General features: G+C 38.4%; 3 protein-coding genes across 3 annotated transcripts; 1 reads left to right on the top strand and 2 right to left on the bottom strand.

The window, feature by feature from the left end:
* Window positions 1-732: 732 nt before the first annotated feature.
* On the bottom strand, window positions 733-1,674 carry LOC116295278 (tachykinin-like peptides receptor 86C). Its single transcript, XM_031703060.2, has one exon. It carries the CDS (start codon window positions 1,672-1,674, stop codon window positions 733-735), a length of 942 nt encoding a protein of 313 aa, XP_031558920.1.
* Window positions 1,675-5,324: 3,650 nt separating this feature from the next.
* Window positions 5,325-7,670, top strand: LOC116295260 (beta-1 adrenergic receptor). Its single transcript, XM_031703032.2, has one exon. The coding sequence runs from the start codon at window positions 5,548-5,550 to the stop codon at window positions 6,559-6,561; it is 1,014 nt and encodes a 337-aa protein (XP_031558892.1). The 5' UTR covers window positions 5,325-5,547; the 3' UTR covers window positions 6,562-7,670.
* Window positions 7,656-23,022, bottom strand: LOC116295259 (membrane-associated guanylate kinase, WW and PDZ domain-containing protein 3). Its single transcript, XM_031703031.2, has 19 exons — window positions 22,572-23,022; window positions 22,049-22,165; window positions 20,037-20,361; window positions 19,564-19,646; window positions 19,207-19,264; window positions 18,605-18,778; window positions 16,421-16,998; window positions 15,793-16,095; window positions 15,291-15,340; window positions 14,859-15,055; window positions 14,396-14,513; window positions 14,040-14,235; window positions 13,002-13,274; window positions 12,373-12,543; window positions 11,543-11,571; window positions 11,348-11,419; window positions 9,856-10,989; window positions 9,263-9,398; window positions 7,656-8,814 (listed from the first exon to the last, which is right to left on the bottom strand). Exons 1-19 carry the CDS (start codon window positions 22,900-22,902, stop codon window positions 8,705-8,707), a joined length of 4,455 nt encoding a protein of 1,484 aa, XP_031558891.2. The 5' UTR covers window positions 22,903-23,022; the 3' UTR covers window positions 7,656-8,704.
* Window positions 23,023-23,933: the final 911 nt, after the last annotated feature.

The following is a 23,933-nucleotide window of genomic DNA, read 5'->3' as shown; positions in this document are numbered from 1 at the left end:
CCTTGCTTCCTTGCTTCCTTGCTTCCTTGCTTCCTTGCTTCCTTGCTTCCTTGCTTCCTTGCTTCCTTGCTTCCTTGCTTCCTTGCTTCCTTGCTTCCTTGCTTCCTTGCTTCCTTGCTTCCTTGCTTCCTTGCTTCCTTGCTTCCTTGCTTCCTTGCTTCCTTGCTTCCTTGCTTCCTTGCTTCCTTGCTTCCTTGCTTCCTTGCTTCCTTGCTTCCTTGCTTCCTTGCTTGCTTGCTTCCTTGCTTCCTTGCTTCCTTGCTTCCTTGCTTCCTTGCTTCCTTGCTTCCTTGCTTCCTTGCTTCCTTGCTTCCTTGCTTCCTTGCTTGCTTGCTTCCTTGCTTCCTTGCTTCCTTGCTTCCTTGCTTCCTTGCTTCCTTGCTTCCTTGCTTCCTTGCTTCCTTGCTTCCTTGCTTCCTTGCTTCCTTGCTTCCTTGCTTCCTTGCTTTCTTGCTTCCTTGCTTCCTTGCTTCCTTGCTTCCTTGCTTCCTTGCTTCCTTGCTTCCTTGCTTCCTTGCTTCCTTGCTTCCTTGCTTCCTTGCTTCCTTGCTTCCTTGCTTCCTTGCTTCCTTGCTTTCTTGCTTCCTTGCTTCCTTGCTTCCTTGCTTCCTTGCTTCCTTGCTTCCTTGCTTCCTTGCTTCCTTGCTTCCTTGCTTGATGGCTATCTCTCTTTCTTCTCTCCCCTTCAACCCTTCAGTTTGTCCATTATATATCATCCAAAGTTCAACCCAGCTAGTCGGGTTGAGTATTAACCGTAAAGTTTGCGGTTCTATTTCTTTTACTAACAAAGTTTCTTATCCTTTCAGTTTTTCTTCCCAGCCAGTTTCTTATTTTCAGAAGGCCCAAAGTATCACAAAAGGCACGTCTGTAGTTCTCATTAAAGAAAGCATAAACCAAGGCATTAAGGAAGCCATTAGAAGTTGTAAACAAACTGGATAATGTCGAAGTGTAAGAGGTATGCATCCAGCTCTTGTTGTTAAATAAGAAAGGTAGGGTAAACACTGTAAATAATGGCGCCATGCAGATGTCAAAAACAAGTACAACACAGACCATCATGCGAGTGACTTTCTTTGCAGTTTGAGCCACATTGTTTCTTTGATCGTCACGCTGCTCACCAGGAAGTCGTCTTTTCCAGAGTTTGTACGAGATCATTGAGTACATGATTACCATGACAACGTGTGGTGCAATGAATCCGAGGACTATGACAGCTATGCCTTCATCAGCAGCATCTTCCATGAAGCAATATGTTTTGTTATTTGCAAGAAAGTCATCTCCTACTTGCATTTTAAGGAAAGCCAGTGGAAATGATATCGCCAGCGATGCTATCCACACAGCTGGTATGATGTACTTGGCCCACCATGAACAATACTTGTACGTGATTGGACGGATAACGGCCATAAACCGGTCAAACGTGATTGCAACCAGGCTGAATATAGAGCACATGAGGCAAGTGGTCATTAAAAAAAGATTTCCTTTACATGATACGACTCCGATTACTCCCGAACTCCAACGAAAGCCAGATTGCAACGTCTTCATCGCATTTGATGATGTAAAAACTGTGGCCAGTAGATCCGCAGCAGACATGTTCACTATGAAGTAGTTAGTGGTACTGTGCATGTGTGGATTGACCCTGACCACGTGAATAACCAGCGAGTTGCTGGCGATGGATACCATGGCAAAAAAGGCCATAAGGAAGAAAAAAATAACTTTCGTAGAATCGTTTGAAAATTGTGGCGGTTCAAAGATTTGTTCTCGAATATCTTCAAATCCTATAAGATAAAAGAAAAGTATTTTAGGTATTTTCGTTAAAAGCAGCCCCCTAAATGGTAATCCCTTGTCCTTTATGAACAGTCTGAAATCTCGTACGATGGCTGAAGCTTTATGCTTTATAGTATCTGATTCAATACAAATATCAGCGGATACATTGTCCAATCTGTCCAATCTCTCCCTCCCTCCCAGATCTTCTACAATGCTTTGATTCCTTCCTTCCTTCCTTCCTTCCTTCCTTCCTTCCTTCCTTCCTTCCTTCCTTCCTTCCTTCCTTCCTTCCTTCCTTCCTCCAATTCCTTCATTCTTTCCATTCCAATCATTTGCTTATTCCATTTATCTATTTCATTCATTGGCTTTATTTCATTCGTTTTTCCATTTGGATTTCCTCGCTTTACCTTGGAAAATGTTGAGTGTCATGTTGGTTGTATTTCCTACGAGCTGTGCTTTGTTTTCCGAGAAAGAAATCAAGAGCGTTATCCAGGTTACAACTATCACATAAGAGAAAATCTTCATCCTTGAAATACGACCGTCTCGACGTTTTTTCCTTTTTCAAAAACGATTTTCGGAGCGTTTGTCTCCGTAAGCTTGGATGGTCTGAATAAACTAGTATTTGGAAGGTAGTACTCAAAATCAAATGAAGTAAGAAAATTGCAATATGGTTAAAATTAACCTCGACCCACACTACAATCGATCAATCTTCTTTTTCAACATTATCATGAAAAGTTATTAAAACTAAAGAAAATAATCATAATAATAAAACCATCGCTGTTAATGTTTACAAAAGTCCGGCAATAAGGAGCTGTCAATTTCGAGGTTAAGAGAATTATATATTTTTTAAATAATGCTATCAGGACAAACAACCATATGAGTCAATATTTAGTACGGTTTGCCGATTTCTATGTTAAAGCAAAACGCAGATAATTCAGTGTTTATGAGACGTCAAGTGGTATAGATTCATTATTTTAGTCCTATTTGATTTGACTTTGTCACCTCGATCGAGTCACATATATTACAAGTGAGGAGTTGAAAGCATTTCTAAGAAAAGTCAAAAGATAAAAACATGGCGGCCATTGTGGTGCCGTTCACAATGGATGCTAATGAAAAGTCTTTTGTTTCCTATCCATTCCTTTGTAAGGCCTGCAGTGGTCCCAGTTATGAACCTTGAAGAACTCCCGAATTATACGATGATTTTATGAATAAAGCGACAAGCACAGTTCTTAAACCATGAAATTTTAACTATCTATCATAACCAGACATTACATAGCCATGGGTCCCAGTGATAAACACTGAAGAACCCCCCAGTTGGGGATTCTGTCATTTTCATTTCTTTTTAGTTACGCGACCAACACCTGTAAAGCCCAAGACGTCTGGTCTTTTGGCTTCTGTTAATCAAATTATTAATAATAACTCATAACCGCTGGAAATAATAAATATAATTACAAAAGCGAAAACAGTTTGAGACGTGTTAATTAAGTTTTCTGGGCTCTTTTATTGACACTTTCTTAAAATTAAAAAAAGCTTTAGATGACGCAGCTTTGAATTCAGTCCTAATGAAACGGACGGACACTCCAAGGTAACCAATCATACGTGCCAAAAATGAACAACCAGCGGAAACAAAGCTTCAGAACCATGATTCAGAATCATGAATAGCTATTTCCTTCTAATGGTCTCTTGCTATTTCATAAGACCTTAGAAATCACGAAAATCACGATACACGATCCGATCGAGTGCTAAGAGAAATTCATTGCTTGGGCTTCTCTAAGTTAACGTTGTTATGCCCCATAAGCTTTACCCTGCTTGTGTCCCCTTTAAACAGACTCGGATTCAAACTCTGACCACGGAAATTTGATTATGTGTTTGAATTACTAAAAGTTCTATAAAAATGAAAGAATATATGTCCTTGTAATCATTGTAGTACCCTTTAAGACAGGTATTCTTTGTTGTTTGTGGGATAAGAAAGTTTTACTAGGAAAAATGCCAGCTACTGGTGTGACAGTGATTGGTTCATTCGCTTTTGCCGTCTGATTCTTGTCATAAACCATGCCAAGTACGATGACACATAAGCCGTCCTAAAAAAGCAGCGCAGGTTAGGCTATCGTGTCACTCTAGGAGGACACACTCTTTATTACGATATTAAGGACTTCACAGTATTTTCTCATCTAGGCCATCGGTTTTGCCAACTTCAAATTTAATCTAAATTTTAGTGCAAGGTCATTTATTGTGCAAATATTAATTGCATGTTTTCTTCTGATTATAAAGTAAAGTGAAATGACAACCTGTCGTCTAGCTCTCTCCTATCTTGATTCGAAAGGGTTGACGTTTCTCCTTCACAAAAGCTCAAACACGTTTCAGGGTTCGATAAAAATTGAATCGTAAAAAGTCGAATAAAACAAATTTTATAAAAACATATCATTTTCTGATAATGAATGAGACCGACCAAGACTATGCACTTGTTACGTCAATCATTGCAAAAATATGCTTTTTGGTACTAGAGAGCAAAATAAAAATGAAGAAATCCAAGTAGCGAAAGCCGAAAATGCTTATTTGCTATCATTAGTCGTAGGGTGGTTGGTTTTTGTATTATTTTTATCTTTAGTGATGAATCAAAAATAACCGGAGACCATACTCCCAGACCCGAATGCTGAAGCGTTGTATGGTAGCGCGAAGCATTTAAGACTGATCAGGAAGCTCGGCAAAAGCCTAAGGGAGAGGTTAGTCGGCCCCTAGACCATAGATGATTAACCCCTTGCTATGACCAGCAAACCTGCTGTGTGATTTGTAACACTAAGAACTAACGTAACATGGTCATTCCTTTCCATGTGGGATGCGTTTTGAAAAACTAGCCGCCATGTATATACATCTAATTGAAAAAACATTGTCGGGTTCAAAAAAAGGTTATATCATCAAAGCTAAGACCGAAGGGGAGCATGGGAAGACGAACAATTATGCTAATTTCATGCGTATTGCAGTTTTCCCTTCCTGGGCACATTTTATGCATCATGGCTTTGGCATGTTGTTAATCTAGGTCGACCGACTTTGCTATACTGTGCATTTTTACATGTCCGTTTCGGAGTACCCAAAATCTTTTTCGGCCTTAGCTTCAATGATATGACCTTCTCGAACCCGACTACGTTTTTTCAATTAGGTGTATTTTTACAAACAAACTCAGTAATAAGAACTAACATCTTGATCAATGCAATGCCAAGCCGACCCAGTTTTCGACCTTGCTAATAGGCAATATTACTCTGATTTTTGAAATAAATTTTCCATGACTAATGCTAGTCTCAAAAATACATTCGAGTGTACTTGGATACGGCCCAAAATTGGCTTGTTTCGAAAGCAAGAGTATGACCTTACTGATTCCTCGTGTCTGAAGGTTTGTTCATTTGAAACTCAAAACTGATTCATTTTCAAAGTCTATGTCCACAACATGCAGTGATACTCATGATGAGTGAGCGACATGAGAGCATGATCACCACAATCACCACAGAAACGAAAGATTATTCTAATGATTTCACTTTCCAAATAGCTATGACGTCATCATTAGTTTATTCGAACCGGAAGTTGGTCCAAGTGAATATAATGATGTACTGTTTGACTGACCCTTTTGAGTGACTGATTGAATACAAAGCTCTGAACGACTGGAGAATATAAGATTTAACGTCCCTGATTCTTCTAAAAGATTCTTAGTTGGGTTGGAATCTTAGAAATTGACTGTACTAAGTATTGCGCAAGTCACTTAAGTCAAGCTGTTTAACTCATTATACGGCTATAAGAATGGAGTCAAACATGAGGATTGAGAATATTTTCAACTCAAGTTCTTCGGCGCCACCAACGCTATCAACGAACCAGTCAAGATGCGAATTACCACTCGAGATGGCGTTCACCATGTTCGTCCTCAACATCGTGGTAGGATTTTTTGGCACGTGGGGGAACATTTTAGTATGTGTCTCAGTGATGATAACCCCCAGTCTACAACGAATCTCCAACTACTTTATTTGTAGTCTTGCAGTGGCTGATTTGTCCATCAATCTTATTGATCAGCCATTGTTAGTCGTGATGCTGTGGGGAAGATCGAAAAGTCTCTGTTTCCCGCAAGTGGAGCTTGCTTTTCGTATCGTAGGTAACGTGTCGTGTGCGGTATCTCTGGTCACGCTTTGCTTTATCAGTATTGATCGGTGTGTTTCGATCACCAAACCTTTCAATTACCAGTCAATCATCACTCCAACCAAGTTCTACATTATGTTAGTGGCTTCCTGGGTTCTTCCTGGAGTCTATACGTACATCAGAATCGATGTGAGCAAGAAAATTACGTCCTACGTAACAGTTGGCTTATTTGGTAGCAGTTACATTCTCCTGGCAGTTTGTTATTTGCTCATTTTCATCCAGATTAAGAAACAAGGACGAGAAAGATGCAACCTTGCTGCATACAGGGAAGGTCCGTCGCAGGCTTCGCAAGCTTTAGAGAGAAGGCTCGCCGTCACCATAGCGATGATCATCGCGGTATTCACTGTAGCATGGATACCTATATTCTATTTACGCGTCACGGCTCCCAAGAAAAATTACGGAGTTCTCTACGACTGGGCAAGGACTATCGCCTTGAGTTCATCGGCTGTGAATCCAGCGCTCTACTGCTTAAGGAATGATGAATACAGAAAGGCTTTCGCAAAAATCCTCAGATTTATTTTCTGTTGCAGTAAAAGGAAAAGCGCACAGATTGAAAACCACAACCGTGCGCCTACTCGACGCACAGAATCGACGAGGTTTACTCCTAATGAAAACGCAAAGTAGCGGAAATTCGACAGCGCGCGTTTGATACTTAAAATGTTTGATCAAGAGAGTGCCCTTTTATTATTAGATGAGGTTAGTAATGGTTTTATTCGCCAAATGAAAATATTGACCGAAACTCTTAGAACTTTGGGTGGTGATACCTAGAATGTTTGATCAAGAGAGTGCCCTTCCATTTTAAAAGAGGTTAGGTCAGTGAACGTTATTTGATCGCCGAACGAAAATATTGACTGAAACTCTTAGAACTTTGGGTGTTGATACTTAGAATGTTTGATCAAGAGAGTGCCCTTCCATTTTAACACAGCTGAGGTTAGCTAACGTTATTTGATCGCAGGACGAAAATATTGACTGAAAACATTTAGAACTTTGAGCTCCTTCAAGTGTTTGCCAAGATTTTTGCCAGATGACCTTAGACTTATTCACAAGCTTGAAAGAGGTAAATGGAGGTCCAAAACCGTTAGGATTGCTTGGGTAATTCTAGACACTTGAATTGCGGTTCGTTTCCAGGAATCCGAACGGGATGTTCAAGCCAATCAAAAGGGCAAATTAGTGCATGGTAAATATTATAGAGTGCATAGCATATATCCTTGAAATCTTTGTAAAAAAACTACACAAAGAAATTAGTAAGTCCAGTAGACCTCAGCAGACTGTTGACCTACAAAACTTTGCACTAATTTGTACAACTTTGTTATTTTCAAGGATATATGGTATTCACTCTGTGCGCACTGTAAATAGCAGAGTAGTTATAATCTTTAAGTCTAAAAATTAAAGTTCTTGATGCACTGTCGAAACTGTGAGCTAAGATTCAGTGCGCCACAGCAATGCAAGTTAAACAGTTAGAGGTGGTAAGATGATATGCAATTTCTTGCCAACATCTTTTTTTTTTGCAAAACAAGGTCCACTACTAGAGAATAGCTCTACCTTAACTTTAACTTAATTTTCTCAAAAGATTCGCTAACCGCGCACTGCACAAGATGCAATTTGTCGACTTATCTCGAAACACCGTTGCGCTTATTAAATACCTTAGTAGAAGATCAGGAGGCATGCTTCGCTGGATTTTGCTTTTTAAACACTCATTTAAAACACCAAGACAAAACGAAGTCTAAGCTTTTATTTAACACTATGATATAATCTAGAAGTAAAATGACTAAATGCTTAAGAAATGAAATTATGTCCTAATTTAGTTTAAAAATTTAATGATTTGCTCTATGATACGAAATTCATCTTAAGTGATGGTAACGAATATACTACTGAACTATATATGATTAAAATTAGATTAATAGATATTATCATTGGATGCTCCGTTTGATTTGAAAACTAGACTAGCGATAAAACTAGAACGATTAGAAATATAAAGTCTACTACAAATGGCTTTTACTTTGTAAAAGATCGTAAGAATTCGCAGAAAAATATGTTTAGCTTTGTAAAAGTACGAGTTAGAGAATCCGACAAGCCTTTTGTGAAATATTTACATTATGTATTTAGAAAATGGACTACAAAGATTCGTAAATGGCTAAAATCGTCTTCAAAATTTAACATAGATGTAGACATGTTTTTTTCCTTAAAAAGGATAAAATATCAGGAGTATATAGTATATTATATAGTAATTAAAACTAGTTTGGTTTTCTTAGAATTTTTTTCTTCCACGCTGCGTTTCTTTAGATTTTTAAAGCTGCTTATCACGTGATGGGATATAGAACGTGATTTCCAGCCAATAGCATATATTGTTTATGACGTAAGCAAACCATTTGTCAATTTACATTAATTCCTTGCCAATTGTATACGGTGCTCTGATTGGTTGTTTTTGATAGGGTTTGATTATTTGTTAGGGGTTGATTACCATACATGGTCGGTATCCATTCCACCGGAAGTGTGCAATTTTGTCACAGTTACTTTTACCAAGAACACCTCGCGGTTTCATCTTGATAAAAATATTTTTAAAATACTTCATTTGGCATTCCTTCATCGCTTCTTCGTACTTGCCAAGCTTCCTTAGTCCTTGAAGAGCGATACGCATCAAACATCCCGACGTGGTTTGTGTTTGATGTGACGTGAAGACTTTCTGTGACGGGCACGAGTTTAGTGCATAGTACGTTTCTTGCTGGAGACGTGCCGTGATTGGTGCAAAGGTTTTGTTGGTTTGTTTCTAGTAAAACGATAGTGGACGGCTGTGCTCATAGGAGCCGGAGCTGGGACGTCCTTGCTGATGGCTGCGAGATAGGCTTCTGTTAGGACCTCCATTTGGAAGATAATCGTCTAGAATATTAAAGAAAATAATGAATGAAAATACTAGAAGATAATAAGGTTAGTGTTGGTAAGGATAGATAGATAGATAACTTTATTCATACACGGAAAATTATCCGTCAAATATCAAAATAAGAATAAAGTTACTGTTTTACAAGAATGCCGTGTGCAAAGGTAGGGAAGGGCCTTGGCAGGAAGAAAGGTAAAGTGAGTACAAGAACAAGGATAAAAGATAAGGGAGTAGGGAAGAAGGGAAGGGAAGTAGAGGGATGAAGGAGAAGGAAAAGAGAGGGGAAAGAGTAGAAGAAGGGGGATAAGGAGGGCAAAGGGAGGATGGGAAGGAGGTAGGGGCGAAGGACAAGGAGGTGAAAAACAAGGCGAGATGAAGCATGAAAATTCAAACATTTCTTCCTTTCCGGCATACAGTCAAGTGAAAGCTAATTATCAATTCTTTTCGTACCGAAGACTGGAGGGTTTCTGAGGCTCCTCCTGAGGGTGAGTCTGACTCTGCCGCCTCCTCTGATCATTCCAATAGCATCCGTGTGCAGAAGATCTTTGGTGCTACGTCCATTGATTTCCAGGATCTCATCACCAACCTACAACAACAGACATTATAAGACATGAAGTATATTTATTATCTTGTGGGGAGATATAAAGCTTGGGCTGTTTCTGTGCGATTGTCTACGCATTAAAAAAAAAACAAAAACAAAAAAAACTCATGGAGGTTGCTCGAAGAATTCTCATGTTAGAGTGTAAAATATTTTTTATCAATTACTTATTGATACTCCAGGTTGAGAGTGAATAGTAGCCATATTATTTTTTTCAAGGGAAGGTAATAAACGTAACAAAAAGAAATTCTACTCAAATATAAATTCAGCCAATTTGCTTTTTGCACAGGGTTGAACACGCAAGTCGAAGCAAACGCGCTAAATTTCAATCCGATCTGAGCGGCGTGCCCTGACTTCGATCAACCCAATGATTTTCACCGGGTTTGATAAAACCGATGTTTACTTTCCCCCCCCCCCCCCAAGGTTTTAGTTTTGTGATTCTTACATTAATACGGCCATCAAGGTCAGCTATCCCTCCTTCGGCAATCTTGAGAACATATATGGGCATATTCAGCTCACGGCCTCCTCGAATGCTGAATCCATATCCTTGAGATTTCCTGTGAAGTTCAACTTCAAAGACATCATTATCGTCAAACCCTCGAAATGCTCGCGAGAGGTCACTCTCGCTCTTTCCCCGCGAGTTGAAGGCGCGTGAAGGTGGTTCAGGTTTGAAATCACCGCCGGAATGTCTCCTGTATCGGGTGTCCTGTGGTGCAGGGCGCGCGGGCATTGTGCCATAACGCACGCTATGGCGTTCTTCTCTCGCCTGTTGTATTTTAGCCTTGGAAGGCTTTGGGAGTACAGGAGGAGGTGCCTTCTTAGGTTGTCTGGCTTGTTCCTCTTCTCGTCGTCTTCGTTCTTCTTCTTCTCGTTTACGTTCTTCTTGTCTTCGAGCTTCGTCTTCTTGCATTTGGATCTTTTCGTTCCTTCGCCTCAGCTCTTCCTGAAGTCTTTCTTCCTCTTCGCGCTTACGAAGAGCTTCTTGTCTTCTGAATTCTTCCTCGCGTCTTCGTTCGTCTATCCTTTCTTGTTCTCGTTTCCTTTCTTCTTCTAACCTTTCTTCTTCTCGTTTTCTATCCTCTTCCCTTCTCCTTTCATCCTCTCGCCTTCTTTCATCCTCTCGCCTTCTTTCATCCTCTCGCCTTCTTTCATCCTCTCGCCTTCTTTCATCCTCTTGCCTTCTTTCATCCTCTCGCCTTCTTTCTTCTTCTCGTCTCCTTTCTTCTTCTCTTCTTGTTTCGTCCTCCCTTCTCCTCGTGACTTCCATCCTATCATCAAATCCCATCCTTCCTGGCTGTCTCCTTTCTTCCTCAAATCTTCTCTTATCAGCTTGTCGCCTTCGCTCTTCATCCCAACGTCTGTCCTCCGCTCGTTCCTCGCGCCATCTTCTTTCTTCATCTTTTCTCCTTTCTTCTTCGCGTCTCAGCTCCTCTTCTCTTCTCTCTGCTTCTCTTCTTTCTGCCTCTCTCCTTTCATCTTCTCTCCTCCTTTCCTCTTGCAGCCTCCTTTCTTCACGTTCGCGTCTCTCGCGCTCTCTTTCCAAAGCTTCTTCTTCTTCTCTCTGCCTATCGAAGCTCCTCTGCGGAAAACAATCACAATAGAATATAAATCTTCAAGATTTCCTGAACGGGATTATATATACTGACGCATGAAGTTTTAACTTTCCTATGTAAATCATGTGTTTATAATAATTTATGCATATCGACGACAAAGGATACCATGGGGGAATTACATAGGAAAACAAAGGCGCGCCGGCACAAAATGTTCTAGTGCATTTTTCATTGATTTTTTCGCTCATTTGTGTCATAGTGGACAATATCTTGACCTTCAGTTAAAAAAAAATTATAGTAAAAGTCCATTTTTCCAAGTTTTTATTCCTGCTTTTCACTTTTAATGTAAATTGGGCTCTCAGTGCTACAACTTAAAGGCAACCTTACCTGGCTGTTTCGTCTGTAATCTTCATGATCAGAAACATAGCCATCACCGATTCGGTTAACATTAGGTGCGCTCTGAAAGAATGGAAAAGGAAATGTTAGAATACTTGACCTGAAAAAATATACAACATAAATGCTTTATCTTTTACTCACAAATTTTGACACAAATACAAATTCAAAAGATAACTCAATACTCACTTTGTAGGGTAGTTTTGCTTCTCCATTTTCTGCAAACGAGAATAAAAAATTAATTAATCACCTAAATGTCGGACAGGAACCATTTAGACATGAGGGGTAAAATTCATAAGATAAATAACGTACTGCGCATGTCTGGAGATTTGCTGGAAATGAAAGACGAGTAAAGTAACTATTTAACAATTATTCGCCGAAGGCGAAGTGATTATCGGGGAATATTTACCGAGACGCGAGTCTTCGAGCGGCGAGGTAAATATCCCCCAATAATCACTGAGCCTGAGGCAAATAATTGTTTTAGCATAAATACACAGGTGATTCTTTCAAAAAGAGAAAAAAAGAAGATAAAAGGCATTTTTTCCCGGTAACAGCAACAAAGCGGCTGGCCGCCATTTTGGATTTTCGCTCGAGGTGATTATCGTGTGATAGTGTGAGTTTCTTGACCAATCAGCGCGCAAGATTTTCTATAATCACCTGCGTATTTTTACTAAAGTAGTTTAGCTTGCGCTAGAGCTGTACATTTTATTTCTAATCATTTTTAACGCCGAATATTTACGCATAATATATTTCCGATAAGGAACTTTTGATAGAGATTATTAGTTTTTGTGTCTTTTCAAAGTTGTGATGATTCGCCGGGGTGCTCGATAGGCGGTGAATGTTCGAACATGCGCAAAATGCTAGAAGCAGCGGTGACTTAATTTCCGAGCATGCGCAATACATTCTTTGAAAACATCTCATTGCGCAGCCGCGAGGCCAAAGTAAATGCCCAAAGTAAATACAAAGAGAATTGCTTCTCTACCTTAGACCTAGGTAACATAAGGAAGAAAGATACGCACCTAGAGGCTTCTGTGCAATGGTAAGAGTAACCGAGGTCCCAGATTGTTTGATGGTATCGACAATTTCACTGTGATGCATGCCAACAATACTAGTACCATTCACAGCAACGAGCCTGTCGCCCACAGCCAACTGGCGACAACGGTCAGCGGGACTTCCTTGGATTATGCGCCCTGAAAAACGATAAGGAAGATATCAAGACAATGTATATGAGAAAAAGATTCGGGAATACATAAAAAGTGACAAATAATTGCGGCTCATTTATTTATCATTTATTCTTCTTGATCTAATCAGATAATCCCGCCGACATTTTATGTTGGCTCTTATAATGAGTGTGTTTTGAGAAAATCTATCCTCATCGCTTTCTCCGGCGAGACGTTCCCGACCAGTAACCGAGGCTTTTCGTGGTTTGGCGAATGTGCGCAGTAGGTTTCACTAGTGTCGGCTTCAGCAATCTTGTCCCCAGAGCCTGCGTTTCTCCTGGTCAGCACCGAGAGCCTTCAGGTCTAGATGTACATTATTTGAGAGTAACATTATGGGTGAATTATTCGTCGTTTCGAAATAAAAAAGGCCTGCGAAGTCAATAAGGGCAACGATGGATGTCTCAAATATATAAGGGGACGACACTCACCAATAGTCGAACCACTTTCTCGCACAGAAGAAAGAATAACAAAACCAAAGCCTTCTTTTTGTCCTCGTGTCAGAGTGACGTCTCGGTATCCGACAGGAATATCTGGTTCGTTCTTGTCTGACTCGCTTCGTCTTCTATCTTTGCCATAGCTGGTACGAGGAGGAGGTTGAAAACCCCTTCCATTCCTGTTTCCAAACTCGGTCAAATCACCGGCTGAACGTGAGCTGACGCGAACTTGGCTAGAACCAAAAGAACGACGTACTGGAGTGGACCCTGGAAAACAAACCGTTAAGATTAGTGTTTGAATCTCGAGTGACTACCTCGATGAGGACGGGAGAAACAAGTTAAAAGGTAAGCGTGACTTTCGTGGTTTTCATATTTAAGCATTGCGTTTCTAATTGAATCCGAATTGAAGTAAATAAGCCTTTTCATAGTTTAAGAATCGATTCCACTGCGCATGCGATTTTATCCCGAATTTCTCACCTTCTTTTGTCTAAACCTTCTTTTGTTCTTAATTAAACAAAAGAAGGTGAGAAATTCGGGATAAAATCGCATGCGCAGTGGAATCGATTCTTAAACTATGAAAAGGCTTATTGAGAGTCACGCCTATACGTTTTTCCTTGTCACGCCAGTGTGGATTTCCTAGCCACGTCAGTTTAGTAAACTTGTTCTTATATGTGACCCGTGCAGTAGCTTTAACCATGACCTGGCAAAGCCATAATGACTGATAGTGAATGTGGTGCGCGGAAACCGCGGAAAAAGAAAATAAATTTTGCGTGACTACGAAATGACACGTCACTGTCACGGTACGAAATGGACGACACCTTTTGAACCAAACAAAGTGCCAACCAACCAGATCAAGGCTTATCCAACCAAAATGATCGAACACCCATTCGACACGGTCACGGTACGGGATGTAAAGATTTCAGGGTATGTGAATATTTCACCGTCAGACCGAACTTGCTCAAGTGCGTGGGATAAGCGTGATATAGTGACGACTACAACATCTCAAATGGGTACAACTTCTGAAATACTTACTTCCGGATAATGTTCGGGGCCTTTTGATCCCAAGAGACACTCTGCCAGTATTGGCTGACTCATGTATCAAGGCGATCACTTCATGGTGGCTATAGCCAATCACATTCTGATCATTGACACGGATGATTTCATCCCTAACTTGAAGTCGACCATCCATATCAGCTGGACTACCAGGTACCACAGTACCGACAGAAACCTAGAAAGAACACGAGTATTAATTGGTCTAAGTCAGTTGGATTACCAATAGAAACTTAGTAAGAACACAAGTAATGATTGGTTAATATCAGATCCAACAGGTGATAAGAAGAAGGCAAATGCTATGCAAGAAGGTAGCATTTGATTGGCAGAATTCCTACCTGTGTATTTTCTTCTTTCCCGCCAACGACTCGGAACCCAAAACCCATGGTACCTTTCCTGATGTTGGTTGTAAACACCTCATACTCGTCACTCGGCCCGTTCAGATGTTCTTGAGACCTGAACAAGATAATTATACATTTAAACCTATAGTTTCCCAAGCTTTTTCAATTTATAGTTTTTTTAGTGAAGTTTACTTTTCTCAAGGTTTAAAATAACGATGCCTGTCAACAAAACCACGGCTTAAACCAGGTCAAGAAGTAGATAATAGAAGGCCTGAGTATTTTGGACATAGTGTGGTTGGAAGCTAAAACACTGCCATACAACTGTTTTGCACTTGGATGTGCAAGGGGGAAGGAAGACCAACCCCCATCCCCCCATCGCACCCCTCCTTGGTCCCAGATTGACCACCCCCCCCCCCCACCCTTATCTCTCCTTATACCCTTGAAAACAGCATTAACATACCTCCTTACGCCCATCCCTCTTTTCAAGGAAGGATAACTCTGACTATCCCTGTAGCCATAACCAGTCTCTTGATTCCTGGTACTCTCTCCTGAGGTAGCAAGGTTGCCCCAGCTGCCAGCTCTGTCAGAAAACTGCGAAGGACGTCTCTGGTCATTATCCATGTATCCCATTGGTGGTGTGGACTTTGGACGAGATCTCTGATATAAAATAGTCCATTTTAAGCAACGAGAACCTTCAAATGTTCTTGACTTCTTAGTTTAACAAATCACTAAATTTCTAGCTCAAAATACTGTTTATTTAATGCATGAAGACAAAAAAAAACATTCCCCCTTGGTTTGGCAAAATATTAAAAATATTTAAGAAACGTTTATAAAAAAAATCTGAACTCATTAAAAATTGAGTTACTGCTCATACTGTTAATAAAGTACATACCTCTTGTCTTCTGCCAGCGAGTGGACTGTTCTTCAAAGGGGTTGGAATACCTAAAAACAATAATCTAGGTATTAGTACTTGTTATATTTAATATGAATTCTATCAACTTCTCTTGAAACTTCAACAAATTCTATAGTACTTCTCAATGGCAAGCACTGAATCATACAATAGTCACCTTCAAAGTTCCCTGCTCCTCATTGAAAGGGAGCCGTGCCTTTGCATCAAAGTGAGTCGACAGTGAACTTGCAATGATAGAGACATGTGAATAATTGTCCAAGGTGTTAAAAAAAAGGTCTCTATCATTGCAAGCTCACCGTTTGTCTCGCTTCGGTGCAAAGGCATGGCTACCTTTCAAGATGGCGCAGGGAACTGTGAAGGGGTCTATTTGCCATTGTGACAAAATAGGATTTTGGTGGATGTCAATCAAAGTGTTTCCATGACACTGTCAGAAAACACAAAGTTTTCAAGTATATATTAATAAGTCACAATAATTTTTTAATACCTCCTCTCTGAATGACCATCAGAGCTTCTTGCCCTTTGGGGCAGTGTTGTAACATGTCTACAGCCTCCTTGTGATTGTAATTACGGATCTGTTTGTTGTTGATTTCAAGAAGAATATCACCCTCTTGGAGCTCGGCACATCTCGGGGCATCCAGGATCTGTTTTACTTTCTGTCCATATGGACTGTCGGCAATAGTGAAGCCAAAACCCATGGGACCCTTGACGACACGGACGTAATGTATCTCTGGAGCATTCCTTGACATTGTTGAAGAAGTAGAAGTTCGTGGGAATGTTCCTATTCCACCTGGTTTAAGGGAAGTAAAATAGATTGAATGAAATTTCTGATATCATTGCTTCCTACCAACAAATTGTCTCAGCAGAATAATCAAAAATGCATGTCAGCTTTTAATTTGGTGATTTAATGCACTGGAAACGGATTTACACTTGTAAATGGAATTTTCTCATTGAAATAGATTCACCAGCATCAATTTTGCACCAAATTATGATAGTTTTGAATTAGACTTAGATTGCTAAGTTTTGGCTGGAAAACAATTTGGGATCCAGCATTTTTGGACCACAATATTACAATTACATTAATGCACAAAAATTTACAGATATTTTCGATTTACCTGAACGGTAATGTCTCCCCCCTCCAGAGGCATTGCTTGATGTCAAGCTCTGGTCTGATGCAGACTTATGGAAACCCAATTTTGTTCCAGGCTGTAGAAGCCCACCTTGATTGTAACTTGGAGAATCAGCTCTGCTGCCAGGTGACCTCATGACAGTGTATGATCCAATAGTCTCAATGTTAGGATCATCAGGATCAAAGGGAAGAGGATATCCACGGATCATTTCAAGCTCTACACCTTCATTCATTGGCATTGCCTGGAATATACTGACTACTTCCTGGTGAGTTTTTGAGACAACTGGCTGGCCGTTCAACCTTACAAGTGCATCTCCAGTCCTAAGCTTTCCATCCTTAGCAGCAGCACCATCAGTTACGATGCTCTTGATCTGTAGAAGTTCACCTGGTTCGTCACCTCCTATTATCGTGAAACCAAAACCCCTGGACCCCTTGAGGAGGGTAGTTCTTATCAATTCACCTTCCAGCTGTCTTCCACCAATGTTGTATGTTTGCTTTTTGTGGTCCATGTGGTTGGGAGAGTACGCTGGGGGTTGGCTGTGATCGAGGCCTATGTGGGGCCACCTGAAGCAAGAGATTTAGGATATTAGAACAATAAACCAACAAGGGGCTGATGTTAGAGTCCTGGAGCTAGATATACACCTATTCCGAAAATCATTGTCTCACCAAGAGCCTCATGTAACAAGCCAAGGCTCCAGAGAACATTGGTACTTTTAATTCAAGTGGCTATAGCTCTACACTATAATTATCGGATTAAGCTGCATTAGTATATAAGTAAATGACGCTAATTTAAATTCAGTTCGTCGAGTTTCAGAGCAAGCTACCGCGTAAGTCAGATCGCTTCAACTTTGAACATATTTTTCTAGATATGAGTGATGCTTTATTTTTGCTTCGCTTTTTTTAGATTTCGAACAACTCGCATATCCAACTCGCAACTAGCTTCTAGCTTCATGTATGTAAGAAGAGAATAAAGTTCTGAAACCGTAGCTTGTAATATTTCGTTTATTGACGAAACACATAATAAAGAAAGAAAAAAGTGATTTTTTTTCAAACTTCATCAAATAGATTATTATTTTTTAAATGTTTCTTCAAAACAACCTAAGAGATTTAGGTAACATAAACAATGATAGCAGCTGGCCAGCTGTGTCTGCTTTGAATTCATAAATATAAAATTTAATTATAAAATCAGATCTATAGTGAAATATTTTTATTATTAATACCAAAGCTGTTTCTTCAGCTATAATTTTATTTAGATTTTAAAAAATATTTAGATTTTAAAAAATATATCAGGTCTTTGATGTATCACAAGAGAAATGTAGATGCTTGAAATTTTTTTCATTATTTTGAATGAAAGCAAATATATATTGTGAATTCAGATTTCAAGTTGTTTATACCATCTAATTCCGGTTGGGTAATCATTTATGTATAACTTGATGTATAATTAAACTTATGCAATCAGATTGATAGTGGAACATATTGATATTAGTTCCGATATTACTATTACCAATACTGGGTGAGCTCTGATATTCTAGGTCTTCGACCTATATATTGTCATCAGAGAAATGTAGATTTTTGAAAATGTTTTCATTTGAATGAAAGCAAAAATTGTGAATTCAGACTGACTTCAAGTTGTTTATGAATGCGGTCTATTATTCCGGTTGGGTAATCATAATATATGTATAATCTTATACAAGTTGAAGTTGAATGAATGAACCTTTATTTATACAGGGTAGCCCTTTCAGTTACATAACATAACTGTTATCAATAGGAGCCATGAAAAGTTTTAAAACAATGAATAAGATAATTAAACCTGTTTTCATGTTATCAAATCTAATGAACCTATAAGTGTCTTGACTTGCTAGCCAGTGAGAAATCACACTCAGTCAGTCTCTGTATAAAGTTCTTGCTATTTATATCTATTTATATTGTAACTGTTTTTTTGTATTTGTTGTAAATTGTCCTGTAATAAAAAATAATTATCAAAAAAAAAAAAGTCTCTGTATAAAGTTAAGTATAGAAAGATTACAGTATAATGAGAACATTGATATTTGATAAACTTGTTATATGTTCCAAGTTTTTCTATCTGGTATATCTTTTAAGCTTTCATGCATCATGCCTTCTTTTTACTGAAACCTCCCTAAGCTAGCTAGCGACCAACAATAAATCTCACCTTGACATGGCTTCAGCTTCTTGTGCCTTGGCGTGTGCAGTAGCAGAAGTGAAACTTGGTGGTCCACGATATGGAGCTGGGCGATCTTCATCATAGTAAGAATTCTGATTGGCATCGTGATGACGACGTGCAGAAGTCATAGGATTTTCAAACTGTGTCTTCCTTGATTCATGACTAAAAACATCAGTAATTAAGACATATTTTTAAAACATGCACATATACAAGGGATCTTGAAAAGCTTTTATCCTTTCCTTTTTAGCTTGATCTTGTTTATTTATTTTTAATTTCGACAAACATGTTTTTTCAACAAGGCTGAAAGCTCTTGCAATACTACATGTATAGTAGCTGAAGTGCAATCTCTTCTCTGTGAAAAAGCCTAATTTAATTTTGCACTAAATGTATAGAACTAAATAATGCAATGTCTATTAATTGTTTCTTATTGCTTCATCAGTGCTATTCAAATCTGCTTTTTGAGAAGATTTTCCTTCTTGTCGTAGATACTCAATCCTATCATCTTTGACAAACACATTGTATTTTGGATGCAGTATATCAATAATGTAAACATTCTTAAAAATGAAAATTTGTAAATTATCTATACGTACTCTATATAGTATGTTCCATACTTTGGATCGTCAATCCTTTCCCAACCATAAGGAAGTTCTGAAAATCAAAAATGATTATTATTAACATTATTTAATATTGATTTACATAGTTTATTTGAGTAAATGGTTTGAACCCAGGTGTTGAATTTATACCAGAGGCATAAATACCATTGACAATCTTTTGTTTTCTCACTAAACTCTGAAGATGACTTCTGCTCAGGTTGTCGAAATGTCAGTCACCACCAACAACAGTCCTTCACAAGACTACGCTCACCCAGAAGATTACGCTTCACCACAAAGAGTTTATTTGGTTTAACAAAATTTTGTAGCAATAATACAATAGAGTTTATACATTACCATCTTCACTGTAATCTTCTCCTCGGTTTTTCCTAGAGTTGGCAAGCCTTGGGTCCAACCATTGAGTAGTACCAGTTTCATGACTATAAAGGAATGATGTAACAAATTAGGCACATATGAAGAAAGTGGAAGTTGGTGTTTTGGGGTGAACTCTGGTGGGCAGCCTCTGCTCTATTGAAAGGCAGAATATACTAACAGTCCTGACAAACTTGAAACATTAACCTCTTAGCTCATCTACCATTAGCCATGACATGGTACCACACAAATCAAGTTGGAAGTTATAATGTGAGGTTAGTTTTGTAGAGAAAGGGATACCTGAGACCACAAAATCCTTCATATCAAGAGAGAGACCAAACAAACTTCCATCCAACATTATTCCAAAAGCAGGAACGTAACTTAAGAGACCAGAAGTGAGCGACAAGTGCACTGCTGTGTGCAACTCCACCCTTGATACCCAACAAACAGATACTCACTTGATAAAGTATTTTTCATTTGATTCTGTATATGCGATTTCCCAGTTTGGTGGCAGTGGTCCAGGAAAATCAGCTGATCTGTCATTGTAGTCTGGTAGAACTTCATGACTTCTTGACATCCTAGTCACAGACTGTTGTTGCGGATGTTTACGAGTCAAGGTACCCACTGGTAATTTGGGTGGTTTGGGAGTCCCATAATGATTCCCATCATAGATGCCACTTTCTAATAGCGCACCACTTCTCTCCAACTGTAGAAACTCATCCATCGATAGAAATACATAGTCTACGTCGGGAATTTCACCATTACGAGGCCCTCGTGTAGTACCTTTAAACAGTTACAAACACAAGCACAATCACTATCAATTTCTTTTTTGTTAAAACCTCAAGAACCAAAACAACAGATCAACATGGATGGCTAGACAATATAACATGAGACAACTTGTGCAAAAACCACCATCCTTTTTCCACGAGGGAAGCACTTAATAGCCAGTGGCTAACAAATCTGTGGCCTTCATTCCGTGATCGAATTGGAATTTAGGGGTTGATTTTTGCGGAGGGAGGAAAACCGGAGAACCCGGAAAACCCTCGAGCTCCTGAAAAAGTGGATTACACTGAAGCTTAATTTTGATTGAACAATCAACTCAGCTAAATAGATTTATGCTGGAACTTCATAACTTTAAGCCCTACCAAGAATGAATGTTGGAAAATCTAATTTTTTTACAAACTGTGGATAAAGACATCAATAATAGTCAATACCTAATGAAAAGAGCAACTATTTACTTAATAATGATAATGATCCATGATTAATAAGGTACTTTAAATTTCATTTCATTAATGCAGTTTCCAAATTTTGTACAAAATCGCAACAACAGCAAATCACTATAGGGCAACCATACAGAAGCAAATTTTTAAATGTACTATGTGTTTATGTGAAAAACTCTTATTGAAAATATGAATGTTAATCATGTTTATATTCAAAGAAATGCAAAATGCAAAATGCAAAACATGACAAAGAGCAGACTAAACAACACGAATCTTAAAGAAATCATGTAAAGTGATCAAAAACAGTCTGAAACTTGAACTTAAAATAGTCATATCAATTCGATATATGTAGCTTATATTAAATATCTTCCTATAAATTAAATGGTATCAACTTTCATTACATCTTATAGACTTCTTCAAGCATCAATGTTAGACCTAATAAATTGGAATGCATTTTTGTCTTAAGTTGTCTGGCAAACAGATAAGAAGGAGTAAAAGAACAGCAATTGGACGGCATCTACAGGATCAGGGTACTTTTTTATCAGTGCTTACGTTCTATGCAGTTAACCATGCAGAAAAAGCGTCAGATTGCGTGAGGGGAAGGAATGCGGTGCAACATTCCAATCAGATACTAAAAAGAGATAGAGCTTAACCAAATGAATCCTAAAATAACAAAATTTTCCTCTCTAAAGGAGAGAGCGTAAAGCTTTCGAATCCTGACTGTAAGAGCTCTTTAAATTCCAGACTTTAAAGCCCCTGAAACAACCCTTGAAAAAAATATATTGAAACAATTATTCCACCCGTAAAGTTTACCGAAGTTGGACAATGGAGGTTTTTGCGAGCTTTTTAAGAGGTTTAGCGAAACAAAACGACTTTATTAGCGATAGTTACATCGAGGTGATCACAATATACGAAGTATGCAATCTAGCTAATCATTTTCGAATAAATGCAAACGAGAGAAAGCTGACTCGATCTACAAGTGTCAAATATCAGAACGTTTAACTAACGGAGTCCGACGAAGAACAAGTTCAAAACCACACAGGAAACTACCCAAATAGCTAAGCTATTATCTTTTTTAGGCTTTGCTTGCATCTATAACTATTTTGCGCAATTCAGTGGAGAAAATTAGAGTTCAAAACAAAGGAGAACCAGGTTTTCTAAGCCATATTACATAAGGTTTTCAGCGCATAGTTTTTCATCAATCATAAATCAAAGGCGCTGTTGCCTTTTAGTAGAGAAAATATACTCACAAGGAACTGTTCTTCTGTAAAGATTTTCTCGTATAGTTTGCTGTAGATCATTATCAATGGTGTTCTTCTCGAATCGTGCTGCCAAATATTCGCGAAGATCTCGGGTGATTCCATGTCCTATAACAAAATAAATAACAAAGTTTAAGACAAGTTCAGTTAGCTTCACGAGCGTCTGATCAATTAAATTCGCAAAACTCTAAATTAAAGCTTTAATGAAAAAGCCATCGAGTTATGTACCGAAGATTTGGCGTCTACAATAATTGATAACTAAGTCAATACACAACACAAGCCGTCGATCAAAATGGAAGATTTAAACCAGTGAAGTGTGGAAGCTTTGCTCTACAATAACGCACACACCCCTGAGTACAACTTCTTTAGAATTTTTTCAACACTTTATGAACTATCTATAACATTAAAAACTTCACAGCCAATCAATTTACACTTTAAAATATGAAATATTTTATTTTGAGAGAGATCGGACAGTAAATGCGTCCAGCGTCTGCGTATAAACAAAGAATCGTACCTGGTTTTACGGTTCTCATCGATACCGCGTCCCCTCCATTTTTGTTGATCAGCGTCGACACATCGGGTCTTGTATATCCTGCAACAGGCTGATTATTAATCTCCAGCACAATATCATCGCATAAGAGTTTTCCTTTCTTGTATTTAACTTTGTCTTCTTTTATTCCGCCGATAACAATAAATTCGCCGTTCTCGGCGCCACCGTCTATCTTCAAATTAAAGCTCCCATCAGAACTTCTTACGACGACCGCTTCTCGGACGCGTTGCGACCAGTGCTTGCCTTTTCTCGGCAAAGATCCTTTTTTCCCTTGAACGTGAGCCATCGTTATCATGTCACTTGCTTAGCGGCTCTCACTGCAAGGTTTGTAATGCTGCATTGGCTGGAAAATGAGTAATAAGGACGGCTAAAGACACGTAATTTTAAACTTACGCTTGGAATGTTTGAGGAAATTAACATAATTGCTAACTATTAAACAAACCCTACTGCGCATGCTTCGTTCGGGCCCAGGCTCATTGTTTACAAGGGGAGGGGTCCCCTTGGAAACGCATTTTCTAAATCAAATGTATTTGCACTCGTAACAACTTTTGTACTCCTTCTATACATTCATTTAAGATCTATAGCTTGTTATAATGATTAAAATCGATGCAAAGATGTACGAAAATCATTTTCGAGAACAATACGCGAATCTTAAGACCGAAAAATTAAACTTATTTTCCTAGAAAATTCTTTATGTGGGGTCATTAGCCGATCGTGAGGGAGTATATGACTCATGTCACGTTAGCCGTTATTTCGACATCTTCAAATATAGCTAAGGTGACATCACCTAATTTTCATTATGATATCATCAAGAGGCCGATAGTATTTCAAAAAGTATTTAAAAAATTTTGTGGTAAAATATTTTTGATTGAACTTTGTACAAAAAAGAAAATAGAAGCTTGAACTTGAATGCTTGCATAAATAGATAAAATATAGAACTTAAATTATCTTATTTTCGTTGCTTTTTAATCTCCATAATTTAATATTTCATTATTATTTCTGGATATATTTTCCATTTTAATGAAAAATCTATCGAAAACTTTTTTGGATGTAAAAATCTAAAGATCAAAGACAGCATTTATATTTTAAAACATTTTTATATTAGGCCCGGTTTTTTAGTAAAATAATAATAATAATAATAATAATAATAATAATAATAATAATAATAATAGTAGTAGTAGTAATAATAATAATAGTAATCCAAAACTATTTTTGATCATTTAAGTCAATAGATTGCATTACGTGACTTTGATAAAATATTTTTGAGATATTAAATTATTCAATACTCGTCTGCGTGGCCTTTTTGAGAAATTATTTAGCCATGAA

This window comes from Actinia tenebrosa, unplaced genomic scaffold, assembly GCF_029948245.1.
Source record: "Actinia tenebrosa isolate PJP-AT-01 unplaced genomic scaffold, QUT_ActTen_1.0 PGA_scaffold3__52_contigs__length_22856419, whole genome shotgun sequence".
Taxonomy (NCBI): domain Eukaryota; kingdom Metazoa; phylum Cnidaria; class Anthozoa; order Actiniaria; family Actiniidae; genus Actinia; species Actinia tenebrosa.
This window is presented reverse-complemented; position numbering and strand designations above follow the sequence as displayed.